This window comes from Aegilops tauschii, chromosome 3, assembly GCF_002575655.3.
Source record: "Aegilops tauschii subsp. strangulata cultivar AL8/78 chromosome 3, Aet v6.0, whole genome shotgun sequence".
NCBI classification, from domain to species: domain Eukaryota; kingdom Viridiplantae; phylum Streptophyta; class Magnoliopsida; order Poales; family Poaceae; genus Aegilops; species Aegilops tauschii.
The window spans coordinates 266,342,199-266,363,486 of NC_053037.3; the positions used below are offsets into that span (position 1 = coordinate 266,342,199).

Below are 21,288 nucleotides of genomic sequence, written 5' to 3' on the forward strand. Positions count from 1 at the left end.
TTGGTGTTAGCCACAAAGTCTAAGTTGTTATCCGCTTTACACTTACCGCTGTTTCCATGACCCGCCGGGTTATGCTGCTGCCCCTTGGTGTTGCCGCTCTTCTTTCCCTTCCATGTCTTGTCATCGTCAGACTCGGGGTCCTTGGTACTATCAGAGTCGGCATACTTTACCAGAGCTGCCATAAGCGTTCCCATGTCATTACAATGACGTTTGAGCCGTCCCAACTTCAACTTCAGAGGTGCAAACCGGCAATTGCCTTCCAATGTTAAAACTGCTGTATCAGCATTGATGCGGTCCGATGAATGCAAAATCTCTGAAACCCAGCGCACCCAACGGGTTGTTGATTCTCCTTCCTCCTGGACACAGGCAGCTAAGTCCACAATTGACATGGGCTGCTTGCATGTATCCTTGAAATTCTGAATACATCGGGCCCTTAATTCGGCCCATGACCCAATAGAGTTAGCCGGCAAGTTCTTCAGCCAAGTGCGGGCTGTCCCCTCCAGCATCATGGTGAAGTATTTAGCACACGCCGCATCGTCCACATCCAGCATCTCCATTGCCATCTCATAGCTTTCAACCCATGACTCGGGGGATAAATCGGCGGTGTAATTCGACACTTTACGTGGGCCCTTGAAATCCTTGGGCAGGCGAACGTTGCGCAACGCTGGGACGAGACACGGTACTCCCAAAAAGCTGAAAGTAACCCCTGGTTCCACCGACGTGGTTGGACGAACCGAAGTAAGTTGGCGGGCTTCATGCTGCGCCGCTAACTCGGCCTCTCGACGTGCCCTAGCACGATCCATCACATCCTGAGCATCACCACCGCCGCCCGCCGGGTTATGGCCACGGGGCGGATTACGGTTTCGCGCACTGCTTGACACGGCCGGTTCATCGATATGCCTGCTGTTTCTCCGGCTTGGGCGAGGAGTACAATGGATCCTTTCGCGACTATATGAATAAGCCTGCTGCTGAGTCAAAGCTGTCTGAAGGAGCTCCCTAGCCCGTCGCGTCTCGACCGCTACTGGGGACTCGCCTTCGATCGAGAGAGCCGCCAGTCGTGAAGCGGCAGCGACAATGTTATCCATCGGGTTAGAGTAGTGACCCGGCGGTGTTGGGACGTGTTGTGACGGGACGTTGTTCTGACGAGGCGGATCTGTTGGACGCGGCTGAACCGGCGCTCCCGTTCCAGGTGCCTCCATCCGGTCTACCACTGGCGGATTACTGGTCCCTGCTCCTGGGTATTAAAGAGGTTCATGACATCGTTGGACGCGCTCTGATCCAACATAAGCCGGTAAGCCTGTGCATCCAATGCGGCCCGTTCTGCAGCCATCCTGGTATCCTCAGCCGCCAGGTCGGCCTTGGCCTGGGTTATCTGATCTTTCACCTTCGCAATTTCCGCATTATGCTCCTCTTGATTCGCCGGATTAACCTCCGCCATCAGTGCTGCCAAAGCGTCAAATAAATCAGACAAAATCTGAGCCGGCGGTCGCACGGGGCCTCCTGCCCCGGCTGCTGTCGCTGCTACTGACCCGGAAATCATCGCCGCTGAGGTCGAAGAGTGGAGCGTTGGCTGTGTACCGGCCATGAAGATCGCAACCCGGTTTGGCGGATCAAAGGGATCCGGAATACTGTCGCCATCGGAACAGCCCCCAATCCGGCCATCTTGCAACTGGTACAATGACTCGGTCTCTTCGGTCGATGACTCGTCGCCGGAATAAACGACGGTTTCACCACCAGATTCCGATCTATCCTCAGATTTCACTCTGTGGATGACTCCCACGAAGGCACGCTTCCTGACAGGCTTAACCCGGGCAGATCTCGCACGCTGAGCCGTCTCGACGATGTCGGTGCAGATGTCCGGCTCAGGGCCCGGTTCGCCGATCTTGCCAATGAAAACGTGGATGCTGCCGAAGGGGACCCGGTACCCGTACTCGATTGAGCCGGCCTCGGGGCCCTAGCCTGCGTCGTCGATGTAGAGCTTGCCGCGACGACTCTTGGTCATCCGGCCCACAGCGTATCCCTCGAGTCCTTCGAAGCTGCCCTCTAAGAACTCGAAACCATCGTGCGATAGCCCCACGGTGGGCGCCAACTATCGTGGTTTTGTCACGGCAGATGTCCTAAAGAAAGGACTTAGTCGTGGAGCCATCGCGACGGGTTAGCTTAAAGGGGTTTAAAGCGGACAAAGGACGCAGAGAGTTTATACTGGTTCGGCCCTTGCGATGAAGGTAAAGGCCTAATCCAGTTGTTGTGGAATTGCTAGGGTTTTGATGACCAGGGAGCGAATTCGCTATGCCTGGCTCTCGAGTTGTTGTTTGTTGTTCCTAAACCGCCGTCGGGTCGTCCCCTTATATACATGGGTTGACGCCCGTCCGTTTACAGGGTCCCGAGGCCGGCTCATAAACGTGTCCGGCTCGATCTCTGCTCTTTCTATCTTACAACACAAGTTTACATATCAATGTCGGTTTACGTCTATAGACCTTAAACCGTTTTTGGGCCCTGGGCCTTCATAAAGCACCACCGTCTGTCTTCATGGGCTTCAGATATAGTGAACCATTATGGGGATAACCCGGCCTCTCCTGGCCGGTTTACGCCCAGTAGTAATATCCCCAACAGCGTGCTTATTGCAAGTATGATAATTCTTTTTCTCATGCTACTAATGATTGTAATGTTTTTCGACGACAATACAATCGGCCATTAGTGACGGACGATTGAATTTTTCTGAGATGCAAGTTGATAAGCATCCTTTCCCAATGAACACCATGGATTTGAAGGGGAAGAAGATGTTAATTCGGCCCAACATAGCCGAATCAGCTAATAAGAATAATATTGTCATTGGTGAGCCCAGGAAAAATAAGGAGAGCGACAAGGTCTTGGGGAGACAAGTTGTGCTTGATAAGCAACCCGATGGCAAGGAGATAATCAAGATCACCATCAAGAATCCTACACTCGAGGGGCAACCACAAGTGCAAGAGAACACTCATGTCAAATTTGTTAAGCCAAGAGTCCAGAGGTTGGCAAGTGGAAGACGAATGAAGCTAAAGTGCAGCGCAAGAAAATCAAGTCAACTTTTGATATGTTGTTGTCCAAGTATGCTAATCAAGCAGCCGGTTCTAGCTCTAACCGGTCATCAAATTTGAAGCGCTCAAGGCCACCTCCTCGGGAAGACTTTCAGCATCATGCAAGGCCATATGGGTCGTGGGCACCGGGACCATGGATGGCGCCACCCCCCTATGCGCCATACTACATGGGAGGTTTCAATGGAGGATGGGGGCAGTCCCTAATGGCCCCTTATGCTTTTCATCCGGGGTGGGCAGAACCAAGGAGGCCCATTCATGAGAGGCTCTCTTATCCTACAAGAGGCCATTTGAACAACGGTGTCAATCGGCCAACGCAAGATAATCATGGAAGGGTTGGCAAGCAAGTGTGGCGTGCTAAATCACCAAGTGCTGAAATTTCAGAGCCTAGCAAGCAAAAGGAGAAGAATACTAGTGTTGAAACTATTATGATAGGCACTAAAGAATTAACAATCAAAGAGCCGATTATTGTTGATAATCCGGCTGATTCTAATAAAGATGTGGCTGGACAGGGTCCCATGGCTAATGATCATGAAGCTAGCACAAGCAAGGCCAAGTCGAGGGATCCAAAATATACTCAGCCTAAGTGGTGTCCTTCCGGTCTGACCAAGGCACAAAAAAGGAGATTGCAGCGCATGAGGAGCCATGAGAAGGAGGAACAAGAAGCAGAGAGGCAAAGGGATGAATTGTTCAATGAAAGTTGTCCCATGGTACCCCCAAACAAGTGTGGAAGCCTAAGCAAAAGGAAAACATAGCAACTTCTGCATTGATCATAGCAACACCTACACTACCAACGGAGGACGATGCGGCTGCCATTACATCGTCCACTTCACCTATTTCTTCCTCTTCACTTGGAGATATTTCGGAGTCAGGGGACATGCTTGAGGATGGAGATGATATGCTTGATTATGAGTCTACACCGGTTCATGAAGGTATGGATATTAATATGGTGTATTACTTACCCGCTGAATTTCGTGCTGTAAATGAAGAAGGGGAAGTAGCTCAGTTGGATTTTGGTCCTAAAAATGCTATATTCGAGAAGCCAAAAGAACCGGTGACGCACTTGAAGCCATTGTTCCTTAAAGATCATATTAATGGATCGCCGGTTGCTAGAATGCTTGTTGATGGTGGTGCTGTGGTGAATCTTATGCCATATTCGGTCTTTAAAAAATTGGGGCTGCGTGATGAAGAGTTGATAAAGACCAACATGGTGCTCAATGGATTTGAAGGCAAAGAGAAAACTGAAGCCCAAGGTGTGATGTATGTGGAGCTCACGGTGGGAAGTAAAACTTTGGCTACCGCATTCTTTGTCGCTGAGGTGCAAGGTAACTACAATATGATATTAGGCCGCGATTGGGTTCATGCAAACCAATGCGTGCCATCTACTATGCATCAGTTTTTAATTTGGTGGGTTGATGATGAAGTAGAAGGCATTCATGCGGATAATTCGGCTTGTGTTGCTTTGGCCGATGCATCGGTGGATTGGCAACATCCCAATGTTACTTGCTTGACGGGGCACGACTTATCAGAATTTGATTTTCTTAGCGCCACAAAAAGTGGTTTCGTGCCCGTTTTTTTGAAGCCGGTTGGCTATAATCGGCTCCAAGGTATGATGTATTTAAATGGATCATAACTCAGAGTGGTTACAAAAGCGTCTTGTAGAATATCGGTCCAATGAGAACAATATGTATGAGTCCATAGAAGAGTTAGATGATATGGATAAATTAGGACAAGGTTTTATATCGGCCGATCCATTAGAAGAAATAGATATAGGAGATGGTTCAATTCCTAGGCCGACATTTGTAAACGAAAATTTAAGAGCCGATCATAAAGCTAAGTTGATCGAGCTGTTGAAAGAATATGTTTGTTGATTTGCATGGGAATATCATGAGATGCCAGGTTTAAGCCGAGAGCTAGTGGAGCATCGTTACCTATAAAGGCCGGTTTTAGACAATACAAGCAATCGGCCAGAAAGTTTAATCCAAAAACTTATGACCGGATCAAGGAAGAGATCGGTCGTTTGCTTAAAGCTAACTTTATTAGACCTTGCAGGTATGCCGAGTGGATTTCTAACATTGTGCCAGTAGAGAAGAAAGGCTCTGGCAAGTTGAGGGTGTGCATTGATTTCAGAGATTTGAATAGAGCTACACCTAAAGATGAGTATCCCATGCCAATAGCCGATATGCTTATTAATGATGCTTCTGGACATAAGGTCATTAGCTTTCTTGATGGTAATGCGGGGTATAATCAGATTTTTATGGCCAAAGAGGACATGTCCAAAACGGCTTTTCGATGCCCCGGTTTCCTTGGTTTCTTTGAGTGGACGGTGATAACCTTTGGATTAAAGAATGCCGCCGCCACGTATCAAAGGGCTATGAATTTAATTTTTCATGATTTACTTGGTGTTATACTTGAGGTCTATAGTGATGATATTGTTGTCAAATCGGATGCTTTTGAATCTCACTTAGCCAATTTGTGTTTGGCTTTTGAAAGAATGAAGAAATATGGGCTGAAAATGAATCATTTGAAGTGTGCCTTTGGTGTATCGGCTGGGAAGTTTCTGGGTTTCGTTATTCATGAAGATGGCGTGGAAATTGATTCCAAAAAGATAGAAGCTATACAGAAAGTAGAGGCTTCAACATGCAAGAGAAATATGCAAAAATTCCTTGGCAAGGTCAATTATTTGAGGAGGTTCATAGCCAATCTATCAGGGAAGGTTGATGCATTTACTCCTATCCTTCGGTTAAAGAATGATGTTGATTTTACTTGCGGGGCAAAACAGCAAGAGGCATTTGATATGATTAAGAAATATTTGTGCACTCCTCTGGTTATGAAAGCGCCCAGGCACAGGGAGCCATTTAGACTTTACATTGCAGCGGAGGAAGGTGTTATTGGTGCTGTTTTGACTCAAGAGACCGAAGGAAAGGAGCATATGCTATTACTTATTTGAGCCGACGCTTATTGGACGCCGAGACAAGGTATACATTTATTGAGAAATTATACTTGCACAAAATTGAGACATTATCTAGTGCCTAGTACTTGCATTATAGCCTGTCAAACCGATGTCATCAAATACATGTTGCATAGGCCAATTCTTAGTGGTAGAATTGGCAAGTGGGCTTATGCTTTAATTGAATATGATTTGGCTTATGAATCTCTGAAATCCATGAAAGGCCAAATTGTTGCTAATTTTATTGTTGGGCATCGGATTGATGACAAGCATGATATTGATATAAACCTTGTCTCATTAGTACCATGGAGATTATATTTTGATAGTTCAGTTTGTAGCAATGGCCAAGGTGTTGGTATTGTTTATATATCTCCTCGTGGTGCTGTTTTTGAAGCCTTATGCCACTTAGAATACGTTTGCACAAATAATAAAGCCGAATATGAAGCATTGTTATTCGGCTTAGAGATGTTGCTTGCCATAGGTGCTACACATATTGAGGCTTTTGGTGATTCGTTATTAGTAGTGCAACAAATATCCAAAGTCTTTCAATGTTTTGACGAATCACTTAATGTTTATCTTGATAAATGTCTAGATATAATTTATACTTTGGATTATTTTAGCATTGCTCATATATCTAGACATGACAATTGGAGAGAAAATGAGTTGGCACAACGAGCATCAGGCTATCATGTTGATCGTGGCATGTTTCATATTTCTCAAAGGCCGATGTCTAGTCTTGCCAACACAGGGGAGGCCGAACCGGAGCCCACCGTTTCAGCCACTAATGAAATATTTAATGCAGGAGAAAATCAAGACTGGAGGAAGCCCACTATTGATCATTTGTGTGATCCTAGTAAAAGGGTGGACAGGACTATTCAGGGTATGGCTTTCAAATACACAATGAGAGATGATGGTCTCTATCGCCGATCGATTGATGATGTTCTTTTAAAGTGCTTGGACGAGGACCAAGCGAGAGTTGCTATGGGAGAGGTCCATGAAGGTATTTGTGGCACTCATCAGTCGGCTCCCAAGATGAAATGGTTACTACGACATGCTGGGTTTTATTGGCCGACAATGGTTAATGATTGCTTCCGGTACTATAAAGGATGTGAAGCTTGTCAAAAGTTTGGTGATATTCAGTTAGCTCCCGCTGCTATGTTACATCCTATTATCAAGCCGTGGCCTTTTAGAGGTTGGGGATTAGACTTTATTGGAGAGATTCATCCTTCTTCTTCAAAGGGGCATCGCTTTGTGTTGGTGGCAACTGATTATTTCACTAAACGGTCTGAAGCAATACCACTCAAAAATATGGCGCACACAGAGGTAATTCAATTCATAACTGAACAAATTATTCATAGATTCGGCATTCCTCAAACATTAACTACGGACCAAGGTTCATCCTTTATGTCACATCAAGTCAGAGAATTTGCCGAATCATATAAGATAAACTTGCTCAATTCCTACCCATATTATGCCCAAGCCAATGGACAAGCTGAGTCTAGTAATAAAATATTAATCAAGCTCATCAAGAAGAAGATTGAGGATAATCCAAGGAGATGGCATGAGCTATTGTCCGAAGCTTTGTGGGCACATAGGATCTCAAGCCATGGTGCTACAAAGGTGACTCCATATGAGCTCGTATATGGTCAGGAGGCCATTTTACAGTGGAAGTGAATTTGAATGCTTTGAGAATAGCCAAACAAAATGATTTATCCGCGGTGGACTTCTATAACTTGATGATGGACAATATTGATGAAGTCGTCGATAAACGTTTGGCTGCTTTAAAGGCCATAGAAAGAGATAAGTTGAGGGCGGCAAGAGCTTACAATAAGAAGGTCAAGTTAAAGAATTTTTAAGTTGGTGATCTCGTGTGGAAGGTGATTCTACCGATTGGTTCAAAAGACAGAAAATTCGGGAAGTGGTCTCCAAGTTGGGAAGGTCCTTTTAAGATTACAAGGGTAGTTCCCAGAAACTCATATTTGGTGGAACCCATACAAGGCACATTACTACCTCGAGCTCTCAATGGCAAATATTTAAAGAAGTACCACCCAAGTGTGTGACAAGAAGCTTAGATAGGAAAACGGCCGATATATAACTATCGCCCTTAGCATAAACATGGCCGATATATAATTATCGCCCTTAGCATAAACATGGTCGATATATAATTATCGCCCTAAATACATATAAATGGCCGATGGAGTGTTGACATCGTCCTTAGAACAAAACATGGTACAAGTTTTTCGTCACGCTAGCTTTGCCGAAAAACAGGCGAGGGGGAGGGCATGTGTTGACGCTCAAAAGTGGCACAATCGTAAAAGTTGCTTTAAGCTATGTCAATATTAATTCAAACTTATGATTGGAAGTTACCATGGGGTGGCTTTCTTCGAGAAGATCAAGATGGATATGGAAGTGGTCTAAAACGAAGCTCGGATGCAAAAGTTATGGCAAGTTCAGAGATGCTCATGGTGACACCAGATTAAAGAATGGCTTGAAACCCAATTAAGATGGCTTCAAATGGAAAAAGTTTTAACATGAAAGTTGTGCGCCTCGTCGAAACGGTTGATTCTGATATAAAATACGTCCCAATCGGATGTCGTATGCAAAAGTTAGAGCCGAAAATGTGCGGTTGCATCAGGATGGCCAGACACTCCGGGAATGATCATCCGGGTTTTGGATTTCTCCGAGAATGGCCGGATCCGGGGATGTTAGTCCGGGTTTTGGATTTTTCTGCCGCAAGTTGCAAACTGAACCGTTTTGGAAAGTTGGATTCCGAGTTAGACCCAAACTAGGGTTTTGAACGTGAATTCTAACCTTTCCTTGCCCGGGAAGTCCATCCGCCTCTTATATACCTAAGGGGTGACAGCCGATTGAACAACAACACACAATCGCAAACACATCTACAGCTTTTTCATCTACGTCTTGTCCTTCCCTCGTTCTTGCTCCCTCGTTCTTCGTCGTTCTTCGTGTTGGAGAGCTGCGAACCGCGAGGCTCTAGGGGCGGCTTGACCGACCTAGGGCAGCCCATAGCCGCCGCACTCCCCGGCGGGGTCCCTCCCGGGAGTGTAGGGTTTCGGGTCCTCAAAAGCTCTCGCCGGTCGACTTGCGAATCGCGCTTCCGGTGAGACTCCTTCGACGTGAGCTCCGGTGCACCCCCCCCCCCCGGCGTCGAGGGTACACGTGGCATGTTCGTGTGCGAACAGTATCTCAAGTCCAATGTATATGGAGGTTCGACGCATGGATGAATCCAAGGTGGTGAACAATATTCGCCAAGGTGGAGTTTGTTAGAGTTGTGTCGAATATTATTGTACAAGGTAGGTTACAGTAGGACTTGTAGTTGTATTGTGTAGATAGGATATGAAGTCGTGTCCAAGTAGGACACTTGTATCATAGGCCTCTCATATATAGCGGGGGTAGACACACGATGTAACCTATGCCAACATAATAGCACAGGCACGCGGGGGGAGCCGATGGTGTGTGCCGGCGCCCGGGCGGCCGGAGGTGCGGTATTGTAGCGGTGTCATGGGGAGGAGCGCCCGTAGTCAAGCCCCAGGGATGTAGCCATGATGGTGAACCTCGTTAACAAATCTCGGTGTCGTGCTCGTGTGATTGCTTGGTCCTCGGATGATCGACGGTATGCCTCGGATTTATTCTAACACTTGTTCCATCTCTCTCTAGTGGATGATTTGAATCAAGTATTTATCCTAATGTATCTTGTGTTGCAACATGTGTGTTGATTTGTGCTTCTTTCCCTTGTGATTCCGCTCGTTTTCCCTCGTGTTCTTCACGTCCTTCCTCAAATCCACCTCCAATTCATGAAGATCGAGCCACCCTAAGGTCTGCCCTACATCATTTGGTATCATGAGCAAGGTTGCCATGATTTGGAGCACCCCCCCCCCCCCCCACACACACACACACATACTATTCTAGCCTATTTTTGTTTCGTTCTTGCCTAATTAGAAAAATCCCCACCCAAAAATAGCCATACCCAATTTCTTGTGATTTGCTTGGTTTTGATCCATGGATCTCTTGCAAAACTTGTTGATCGGCCTTCCATTGCATTCCTATGGCCCTTTTTTTTCCTTTACCCTATCAAAGACCGGAACTTCCGGACAATCTGGAACTTCCACCCCCTACCCCGGAACTTTAGGAATTTCTAGAGAGCACGCTAGAAATTTCAGCATCTTCACCGTTTTGGCCATAACTTTCACTACGGACTCCTATTTGAGTGTTCTTGGTCTTGTTTGGCCGAGAAAATTTTGGAGGAACTTCATCGACACCGTACACCTCCACCAACCATCGTGATCGAGTCATCGCTTCATCACTCATGCATCACCAGAGTGACCATTTCGAACCATCTACATCAATAACCACCAAGTACATCATCGCCAACAACCAGTTCATCCTTTGACACCTTCAACCGGAAGCAGAGCTGGTCATCCCCGACTTCATGAAAGGTTAAAGCCCCGTTCAGAAGCTCTCTGGCTTCCCAAACTAGCCAGCTTCTTGGCCAGCCAGCCAGCCGCTAACCAGGTTCATACGGGAGCTGCGAAGCATTCGGCAGCAGCATCGCGCCGTCGGCATGGGCCAGAGAGGAAAGGCGCGGGCTGGTCTGACTATGGGGTCGCGCGGTCGCTGGTTCGCTCGAGAGGGCTTCTTCAGATCGAAATTGTACCCAGGCCACTTTGGAATGGCATTCTCCTGTAAATTCAACCAACTCCAGTTTCGTCATTTGGAGAACCTACGCTTCCACGGCTCCACGAAATTGCACGCAAGGAGGGATGGCTTCGTGAAGCGGACTTCTTGGAGCTGCGGCATTCAGGCCGGCTCCTCGCGCGGAGCCGGTGAAGTTGGGAGCCGGCAAGCTTCTGAATGGGGCCTAAGTGTGACGAAGGTATCCATTCCGTCACAAACTTTGCCTTCCCTTGACATTACCTTTGTGAGCAATACCCTTTGCAATATCATTTGCAACAATTGAGCTTTAGGGAAGTCTCTAATTCCCAAATATAAGGGAACAAAATTCTATGTTTGCAACAAAGAACATGAAACAATTCAATTAGCAACGACTATAACAACAAACAGGTGGGTGCAACTCAGCACATGCAAATGGAGATTTGAAAGCCCAGAGTTGCATCAATCAAGCAAGCATTCAAAAGGAGGATAGACTCCTGATAGCTAGGAATCATAACCTCAAGCCTCAACTGCAGTGGTTGTGGCACGAGTTACGCATCAATTTGTCTATTCAGTGAAAATATGTTACACATGTATGAATCTTGGGGTTTCTTTTGAGGTGCATAACAGCACATTATCTCTACTACTTAAAAAGAATGTAAGGTTCCCATTTCACCTTTCTTCCCACCACCCCTTCGTCCAACCTTCCATGTACATGATAATCAATCACCTTAATTTACTTACCTTCTGAACCAATTCCACTTTAATTTACTTACCAAACTTCTAATCAAAATATAAGGTAATTCACGGGCAGAATTTGATGAACATTTATTTACACAATCGCATTATTATTGACAGGTAGATCACAAGCTAACGTACTAGAATATTTATATCCCATTGCAACGCACGGGCATTGTTCTAGTGATTTTTAAAACCCTTTGAACCCACCTTACAACAAGAACATTAATCATCCCTAAAAGCAAATAGTATTTGATTTAAATTAAAACGACCAGATGGCACAAGTAATGTGGAAAGCACCACAGCATACAACCAGGAATAAAAATAGAGTAAGCGCTTCATAAACGCGGAAAAAGAACACGGAAATACCTGATAGCGATCTCCACGGCTGGCATGAATGATATCAAGTATGCCTACTTTCTTTTCCGTGCATCTTCTACACCGGGCCTCAGTCATCTAGTTAAAACAAACAGAAACACAAATTAAACTTTGGCTGAAAACTCGGTTACTGTACTGGATATTCTTCATTATCTGGCCCTGGCAGATTGTGAACTTAATGCATATGATGTATAATACCTGCAGCTGCCTTGATTCTTCTGATTCAGACGCTATCTCTGCTGGTGTCAACCCAGCCTGAAATGATTAGGAAGCGAGTAATTCTAGAATTTAGAGAAAATACGCACTCAAAAGAGAGTAATCAAACTGAATCAAGAGAAAATTATAATGACAGCAAGAATTTATCGAAGTGGTCTCCTGGCTCAACAGGTGGTTTCAGAAAAGAGGGGACATATCTAGTCTGAAACACTCACTAGGTGCAATTCTGGACAATTGTGCAAGTGCAACTGACTAGTATCCTTCACAATTTGAGGTTGAAAACTCAATTAGTAAGGGGAAACAAAGAAAATAAATTCCCAGAAATAGTAACGTCTGAAGCTCTTCAATTTTTTCTAAACATTGCTCGAATAAATTTTAGACTAACTTCTGAAATATTAAGGACTTCTGATATTTACTAATGCAGGTGCTTGAACCAAATCAGTCCAGTACATGCCCCTGTTCAGATTTAATAGTTAAATGCTTTCAACTAAACAGAACCATTTCGGTCTCAGCAACCATGTCATATCGACTAGATTATAAGAGTACTAACGCACCACAAAAACTAATCTAATCACTAATGTGAAGAGATGGAAAGTGGTCACTGTGAAGACCAAAATGAAAATAAGATGATTAGACCTTTAGTTCGTCAGGGGTCATCGTTAACAGAACGGGAGGATCAAGTGCCTTGTCCATTAGTCGCTTGCACAGTACAGAACTTTTCTGCATATCCAGAAAATCAATGATCTGTCAATTTCTCAAATAATAAGAATATACAAGTGTAGAACATGTGACTTAAAAATGGCTAAGGACGCATCATAAACTGCTGAATAGTACATATGACATTGTCATTATGGAATGGCAGTACTGTAATTATAACAACAATATAATAACAATAAAAGGCGCCATAGAATTACATTATACAGTTTCAAACTACTAAAATCTACCAGGTTTGTAGCCTGAAGAACTGTGGTTAACAACTATGGTTAGCAGTAAAAACTTAGTTTGAGAAAAAATGCCTAGTCTCACCCAAATAAAAAAAGGTAGTTATAGGAAAGCCTAATATTGATGTAAGATCATTATATCTTGGCAGGGTGAACAGGCAAAACAAAGGCTCCTGCCATGAACTGTGTCTTGCCACACTTCCTTAGTATTGTTATAGTAGCAACTAGCAAGAGCACAGCTAATTCTGATTTGGGACTCTGGTTTCTGGGCTGTGATGGATGCAGCTGGCTAGGCTTCACCTCTTATTTATAGCTGAAAGCAACTAGGTCAGAAGCACCTCAGTAGCTTTCTTACATCCTAAGATATCTTGACTTGACCCACTGACATGTAGCCTAAGACACGGACTCGACTCACTAGCTTACAACCTAAGGAAAAGACTTGACTGATTGACTGACTGCTGCAAGTTTTTCCCCTAACCCTTGCAAATCAGACATGAATTGATTTGGACAATCCCAATCCTAGCACGCAGCTCATGGAATTTCACCCGCCCTAATGCTTTCGTTTTGGCGTTGACACTCCCATCCACCAAGCAATCCCGGATGAAATGGTACCGTACGTCGATATGTTTGCTGCATTAGTGGAAGACTGAGTTCTTGGCCAGCGCCAAGGCGGACTTGCCGTCCACCATAGCTGATGCGGAGCATCCCTCGACCATCCTCATGGACGTCCCGTCACCACCGCAAGTACGAAGAGGACCAATGACGAGAGCTCGCGCACGTGCCATCGAAACCGAGGTTAACTCCTTCCTCTTCGAACTCCATTCGAATTCACACGACAGTTGGGTCCTACCTCAAACGGAAGTGTTGTGCATTCTTAGGTACCAGGGAGAAACCCATGAAGAAGTTATGAGGGAGACCCAAGCACACATGGAGAAGAAGGAAGAAGGACGCGAAGGAACGGACCCTCTGGACACCCCGGGTGCCCGGACAAGAGGATCCCGGGTGCCCGGACACGAGGCCGTGGGGTGGGCAAACCCCCCGGACACCCCGGGTGCCCGGCCCCTACAGCCACGGGTCCCCGGCCATCGCCACCTGGGCGCCACCTCTGCCCGCCCCGGGTGCCCGACCCTTTGGCCCCTGGTGCCCGGGTCCCTCTCCAGCCGCCGCGCCCCGGGTGCCCGGCCCTTTGGCCCCTGGTGACCGGGTCCCTCTCCAGCCGCCAGCCGCCGCGCCCCGGGTGCCCGGCCCTTTGGCCTCGGGTGCCCGGGCTCCTCTCCAGCCGCCAACCGCCGCCCCGGGTGCCCGGTCCCCCTCCAGCTGGCCCTCTGCCCGGTCCGGGTGCCCGGCCGTCTTCGCCCCGGGTGCCCGGGCTCCCTTAGGCGGCAGCCCCTGTCCCCTTTTCCCCGGGTGCCCGGACTCCACCGTTTTGCCTGCGCGCAATTAAGGCTAAAAGACCCTTGTACCCCCCTCTTCCTCTTATTTCATCCCTAGACTATAACTACCCATCACCTAGCTTGTTCTAGAGGTTAGCAAAGTATTTAATAGACACTAGAGAGCTTTGCTCCTTGTATCCCCTCCTCTTGGAGATCAAGACCCCTCTTTGGGAAGAATCCTTGCGGATTATCAAGGCCTCCTCTTGGAGAAGATCAACATCAAGACCTCATTTCCTTGGAGTGGGAAGAACTTTACCCTAGTGCTATTTTCCTTGAATTGTTTGTATGCTTGTGGATCTCATGTATGCTACTCTAGTGGATGTGTGATTTGGGTTTGTTTGAGTGATTTTCCCCTTGTGTTCTTGTGTGTTCATCACTTTTTCCCCTTCCAAGTGTGAAAAGATCCCCTCTAGGGTTTTCACCCTACAACATCTTGGTATCATGAGCAAGGTTGATTCACATCTTGGAGTCCCTACCCCCTATTTGCTAGCTTGATTTTGTTATTTTTTCGTCCTAATTAGAAAATCCCCACAAAAATAGCCCCAAAAAAATTCCTTGCAATTTGTTGGATCTTGTTAGATTTGGTTGTTTTGGTCCATGGATTTGTTGTTTGGCAAGTGGATCTAGCCCCTACACCTTCATCCCCACCCTTCCCACCGCGAAATCCACCGAATTTGGCCATTACCCAAAAATTTCCGCCCAAATCCGAGACCCCAGGCACCCGCACCCCCGGGCTGTTTGCCCCTGACCACCCCGGGCACCCGCACCTCCCACCCCCGGGCTGTTTGCCCCTGACCACCCTGGGCACCCGCACCTCCCACCCCCGGGTGCCCGCACCCCCACCCCCCCCCCCCCCCCCCCGGAATCAGCCCAACTACAACACCATTTTGGCCATAACTTTCACCTCCCAAGTCCGTTTTTTGTGTTCTTTAGCTTGTTTTGTAGCTCTTGACATCCCCCATCCACATATATCATTACCACCACCATTTGCCTCCATCAAAAATTTCACCATAAAAGCACCCACCTTCCGCAATTGACCAATTTTGAGTTGCAGTTTCCGTTTCCTAAGGTGTTTCGGCTACTTGGGAACGGTTTGACATCGACGACACCGCTCTTCATCATTGCATCGACCTCGACATCGACAACAAGCACTTCATCCTCATACCAACCGTAAGCAAGGACGGTAACTTCGACGACACATAGTACATTTCCTTACCATTGCTTTGATAACCCGAGCCATTTTGCGTCACTTACCTATTGAGACTAGCGAGTTGAGAATTGCCGGGCCACGCTCTTTGTGCACCTTAGTGATACGCTCACTCCGCATAGCTACATTTAGCATGCAAATCATCTTGCTATCATCTTTTGTGCCATAAGTCTCTCCCGTGCATATCTTACATACTTGTCTCATATCATACTTGGCTCGAGCATCAAGCATAGTGAAAAAAAAAAAGCTTTTAAGCAGAAGAGGAGAAACGAAAGAGCTTGTAAGCAATAGCATCGAGCCATTTTGCATCGCTACATCATCTTGGTCACTACATACTTAGCATATTTGGGATTGAAGACAGCACGTTTCTCTCATAGGTTGGTGCACAAGCGTATCTAGCCCATTTGAGCAATCGAGCTAGTGTCTCTCTTGCATTCGTACAACAAGAGCATTTCCCGTGGTCACACATCTTGAGCCCACTCCTTGGTTGTGTGGATCCCATCTATCTTTCGTGTGTGTGTTCCTAGTGATATTCTTGGGTTTGATCTATTTGCTTTACTTGCAATTTTGTGAACCTTCTCAACCTTATCGATATCTTGGCTAACATTTGCTTGAAATTTTGTGCCACTCATCCTAACCAAGCTCTTCCATAAGCTTTACTTGTGTAGGTGTGAGAAACAAACCCAGTACCAATTCTATTGTTGTAGCACTACATTGAGCAATACTCGATACATCCACAATCTTTGGAAACGGTAACTTGGTATTGTTCTCTCATTTTCCTACTCACCTCCACTTGGTTATGATGGATAGGCCAACTACTTCGGCGAACCCACTCTTCGATGGTCAAGACGATGAACGGGACTACGTCACCAAGAAGCACTTCTTCGTCGCCCAACGAGCTCTCCATCAAGAAAATGAAGCTTTGGGTGATCGCATTGAGCAACTCGCCACCGACCTTCGTCAATCGGAAGCAAGGAACCGCGACTACCTAGACGCCAAGCTCGCCAAACAAATGGAAGAATTCCGCACCATGATCGTGAGCCGCGCGTCTTCCTCAGCTTCTTCACCAAGACGGTGTCGCCACTTAAGTCGCCACTCGTCGGCATACTCTTCTTCAGATGTGAGTCCTCCTCGAGCTCCTTTTCCTCGCCGCGACTACACTCAAGATCGCCAAGCTCAAGAAAATCCAATTCCATGGCAATGGATTGCAAGACCGAGTTCGAGCACGTGAAAGGGCGAGACGCCACGCACAAGATGCCGAGGACCAAGAGCAACCTCCACAAGTGAAACGTCAAGGACCTCAAGACGGCGATGCAATCCGACAAGCACAAGAGCGCCGTGAAGCACAAGCACTCAAAGCACAACGCGCACTCTGCGAGGCCACTAGAGCCGTCGACAAGCGCAACCGCCAAGTGCGTGAACAAGAAGAAGCACTCCGACAAGCATGACAAGAAGAAGCCGCCCGACGCGAAGAGCAACAAAAAAGGCGAAACTAAGCGCATATGCCTCGCCCTCCTCCACGTCAAGAGCGACACCAAGTGGAACAAGTCCTTGAAGACCCTCCTCCACGCCAAGAGCGACATCAAGAGGAACGAGCATTTGAGGACCTTCCTCCACGGCAAGAGCGAGACATCAAAACCGCCACTAGGATGAAGAACTCTGCTACGGCAAGCTCAAGTTCACCATGCCCAAGTTCTCCGGAAGCAATGATCCCGAAGAATATCTCTCATGGGCATTGAAGGTGGACAAGATATTCCGTCTTCACAACTACGATGAGGAAAAGAAGATCGCCATGGCCTCACTCAAGTTTCAAGACTACGTCCTCATTTGGTGGGAACAAGTGATCGAGCGACGACAAGCGCGAGGCGAACCACCCATCACAACTTGGACGCAAATGAAGGATGTCATGAGAGCTCGCTTCATGCCTACAGACTACACCCGTGATCTTTTCAAGAAGTTGCAACTTCTCAAGCAAGGCACGAAGACAGTGGAAGAATAATACCAAGAAATGGAGATTCCCATGATAAGAGCCAACGTCAAGGAAGATGACGAACAAACTATGTCACGATTCTTGAACGGCCTCAACCACCCCATCAAGCGGATTGCCGACTTCCAACCCTACTCCAACCTTCTCGAGCTAGTTCATCAAGCGACCAAGCACGAGCGACAAGTACAAGATGACTTCAAATACGCCAAGTACTCTTCCAAGACCTACGGATCCTACACTCAAGCTCCCACGACTTCGGCACCTCCTACCTCCACTAGAGCATCACCAAGTACCGGCGACAAGTCAAGTTCCAAGCAAGTTAGCCTTGTTAGGAATAAGCAACTTATATTCCCATGAGGCCATAGGCCGATATATATACATGTACAGGTGTGGTACATATGCAGGAAACCCCTTATACTACGGGATAAATACAAAGGGGTATACATGACTTATATTTTAACTCTAACACCCCCCCTCAAACTCATGGTGGAGGAACAACACTGAGTTTGGAGAGATAAAAGCCATGTTGTGCTCGAGTCTGGGCCTTCGTCAGGAAATCCGCCAACTGTAACTCGGAAGGCACATACTGAAGAGCAACAACCTGATCCTGCACAGCAGCGCGCACATAGAAAGCATCAACACCAATATGCTTGGTGAGCTCATGCTTCACAGGATCGCGCGCAATGCTAATAGCACCTGTACTGTCAGATAAGAGCATAGTCGGTGTAGTGACAGAAACACCAAAGTCCTGAAGTAACCACCGTAACCAAGTCACCTCTGCCGTCAAAAGAGCCATAGCTCGCAACTCAGCCTCTGCACTCGAACGGGAAACTGCAATCTGTTTCTTCGTCTTCCAGGCAATGAGAGAACCACCAAGAAAAACACAGTAAGCAGAAAGCGAACGGCGATCAGAAGGATCACTAGCCCACGTAGCATCCGCATAGGCCTGAAGCTGTAAAGAACTGGAGCTAGGAAAGAAGAGACGGTGAGAGATCGTGCCCCGAAGATATCGGAGAACACGAAGGAGATGACTGTAATGAACCGATGTGGGAGCAGAAACAAACTGACTCAGAATATGAACCGGATAAGAGATGTCCGGACGAGTGACAGCTAGATAGACAAGACTGCCAACGAGATGACGATAACGCGTCGGGTCAGGGAGAGGATCACCATCAGAGTAGCACGAAGGTGAACATTGAGCTCCATAGGAGTCTCAACAGTGCGCTCGTCAGAAAGAGCAGCACGAGCAAGAAGATCCTGGATATACTTTTCCTGGGATATAAAAAAGCCATCAGAGGTAGAAGAGACTTCAATCCCAAGAAAATAGCGAAGAGGTCCAAGATCAGACATAAGAAACTGCTCACTAAGACGGGCCTTTACAAAGGCAATATACTCGGGGTCATCCCCAGTGATGACCATATCATCAACATAGAGAAGAAGAAGAGTCCGGCCACGAGGAGAAAGGTGAATAAACAATGCGGGATCATGAGCACTTGCTGAAAAACCAGCAGTAGTGACCACAGAAGCAAAACGCTCAAACCAGGCGCGAGGGGCTTGCTTAAGGCCATAGAGAGAGCGACGAAGACGACACACCATGCCATCAGGAACAGAATACCCAGGTGGTGGCTGCATGTACACCTCCTCACGCAGCTCACCATTAAGAAATGCATTCTTAACATCAAGCTGGGATATAGACCAGTGGCGTGCAGAGACAACGGCAAGAAGTGTACGAATAGTGGTCATATGGGCCACAGGAGCAAAAGTCTCGTCATAATCACGACCATGCTCCTGCTGAAAACCACGAGCCACGAGACGAGCTTTGTGACGCTCAAGAGAACCATCGGAGCGAGTCTTAACCTTGTAGACCCACTTACAAGTGATGGGACGGACTCCGGGAGGAAGAGAAACAAGATCCCAGGTACCAGTGCGTTCAAGAGCAGCAATCTCCTCTGCCATCGCAAACTGCCATTCAGGATGAACAACAGCCTGACGGTAAGAAGTCGGCTCAAGAACAGCAGCACCAGCGGTGGGAAATCCAAAGCGATCAATAGGCGGACGAGGACGAGAACGCAAGCCATAAGTAGGCTGAGAGGAAGAGGACGACTCATCCAAGGAAGCATCCACAGGCCGTGAACGACGAGTGTAATGCTGAGGAAGAGATGGAACAAGAGAAGGAGGAATCGCCAAGGTAGAATCAGGGGGAGGTGACGAAGAAGTCACCGGAGATGAAGGTGTAGAATCCGGTGACATGCTAGGTGAGGAGACCGGGGAAGATGGTGGCGGTGAATCGACAAGGGGTGGAGAAGCAGAGGGAGTGGGACGAATAGGCACAGGCGCAACAGGAGTGATAGGGGAGTCAGGAAAAGTGAGAAAAGAGATATCCTCCACGGAAAAGACCGAGGAAGATGGGCGTGGGTAAAAAGGACGAGACTCATCAAAAGTCACATCGCGAGAGATACGCATCCGACGACCGACAGGATCCCAACAACGATAGCCCTTATGCTCATCACTGTAGCCTAAGAAGACACACTCAACAGACTGAGCGGTCAGTTTGGTGCGTTCGCGAGGGGCAAGAAGAACATAGCAAACACAACCAAACAAGCGAAGCATCGAATAATCGGGAGAGCGATCAAACAGACGCTCAAAAGGAACACCACCCTGCAAAGCAGCAGATGGCTGAAGGTTGATGAGATAGACAGAAGTGGAGATAGCCTCGGCCCAAAAATGAGGCGGAAGAGAGGCGGCAATCATCATAGCACGAGCCGTCTCAAGAAGGTGACGATGCTTGCGCTCAGACACACCATTCTGAGCATGAGCACCAGGACAAGAGAACTGGGCAAGAGTACCCTGCTCAGCAAGGACACCACGCAACATCTTAGAGATATACTCACCAACGGAGTCAGCACGAAAAACACGAATGGGTGAAGAGAACTGAGTATGAACCATGGCAGCAAAACGCTTATAAATAGACAACACCTCACTACGTGAAGTCATGAAATAAAGCCATGTGTAACGAGAAAAATCATCGATGAAAATAATATAGTATTTATGACCACCTTTCGAAGGGAAAGGAGCCGGACCCCATACATCAGAATGGACTAAATCGAAAGGACGCTGAGACACTGACTCACTATGAGAATATGGTAACTGAATCTGCTTGCCAAGACGACAACCCTGACACTCTAAAGAGACATCTCCTGAGACAGACCCCAGAAGACCTCGACGAACTAAAGACGATAATCGAGAACCACACAGATGACCAAGTCGATGATGCCATTGCTTGAAGGAACCAGTAACAGAAGCGACAGCAGCGGAGGAACTGGCGATGGTGGTGGCAGCGGAAGGAACATGAAGCCAGTCCAACTCCCAAAGACCCTGAGAATCACGGCGGCAAGGGCCAGCCCCAACTAGAGTGTGCGTGCGACGATCCTGAACAGAACAAGAGTCAACATCAAGGATGACACGACAACCAGAATCAGTAAGTTGACCGGCAGAAAACAGATTCATGGTAAGTCAAGGAACATGAGCAACATCAGGAACAGAATAAGGAGTAGAAAGATGGCCTCTACTAGCAACAGAAAGTGGAGTACCATCAGCAGTGAAGACATGAACAGGAGAATCCAGCGAGCGAAGAGAAGACAAAGCAGAAGAATGAGAAGACATATGAAAAGAAGCTCCAGAATCCAGAACCCATGG

At 47.2% G+C, this 21,288-nt stretch overlaps 1 protein-coding gene across 2 annotated transcripts in view; it reads right to left on the reverse strand.

Moving 5' to 3' along the window:
- Window positions 1-21,288, reverse strand: part of LOC109739944 (protein REPRESSOR OF VERNALIZATION 1) — a 59,050-nt gene that overhangs the window by 19,389 nt on the left and 18,373 nt on the right. For both annotated transcript variants that reach the window (XR_005772791.3, XM_020299006.4), the window contains exons 5-7: window positions 12,661-12,744; window positions 12,007-12,063; window positions 11,800-11,886 (exon numbers count right to left, since the gene is read on the reverse strand). Coding sequence is in view for 1 of the 2 variants with exons in the window: in XM_020299006.4 (XP_020154595.2) it covers window positions 11,800-11,886; window positions 12,007-12,063; window positions 12,661-12,744 (228 nt within the window). In the remaining variant the exon portion in view is untranslated. The remainder of the gene's footprint in view (window positions 1-11,799; window positions 11,887-12,006; window positions 12,064-12,660; window positions 12,745-21,288) is intronic.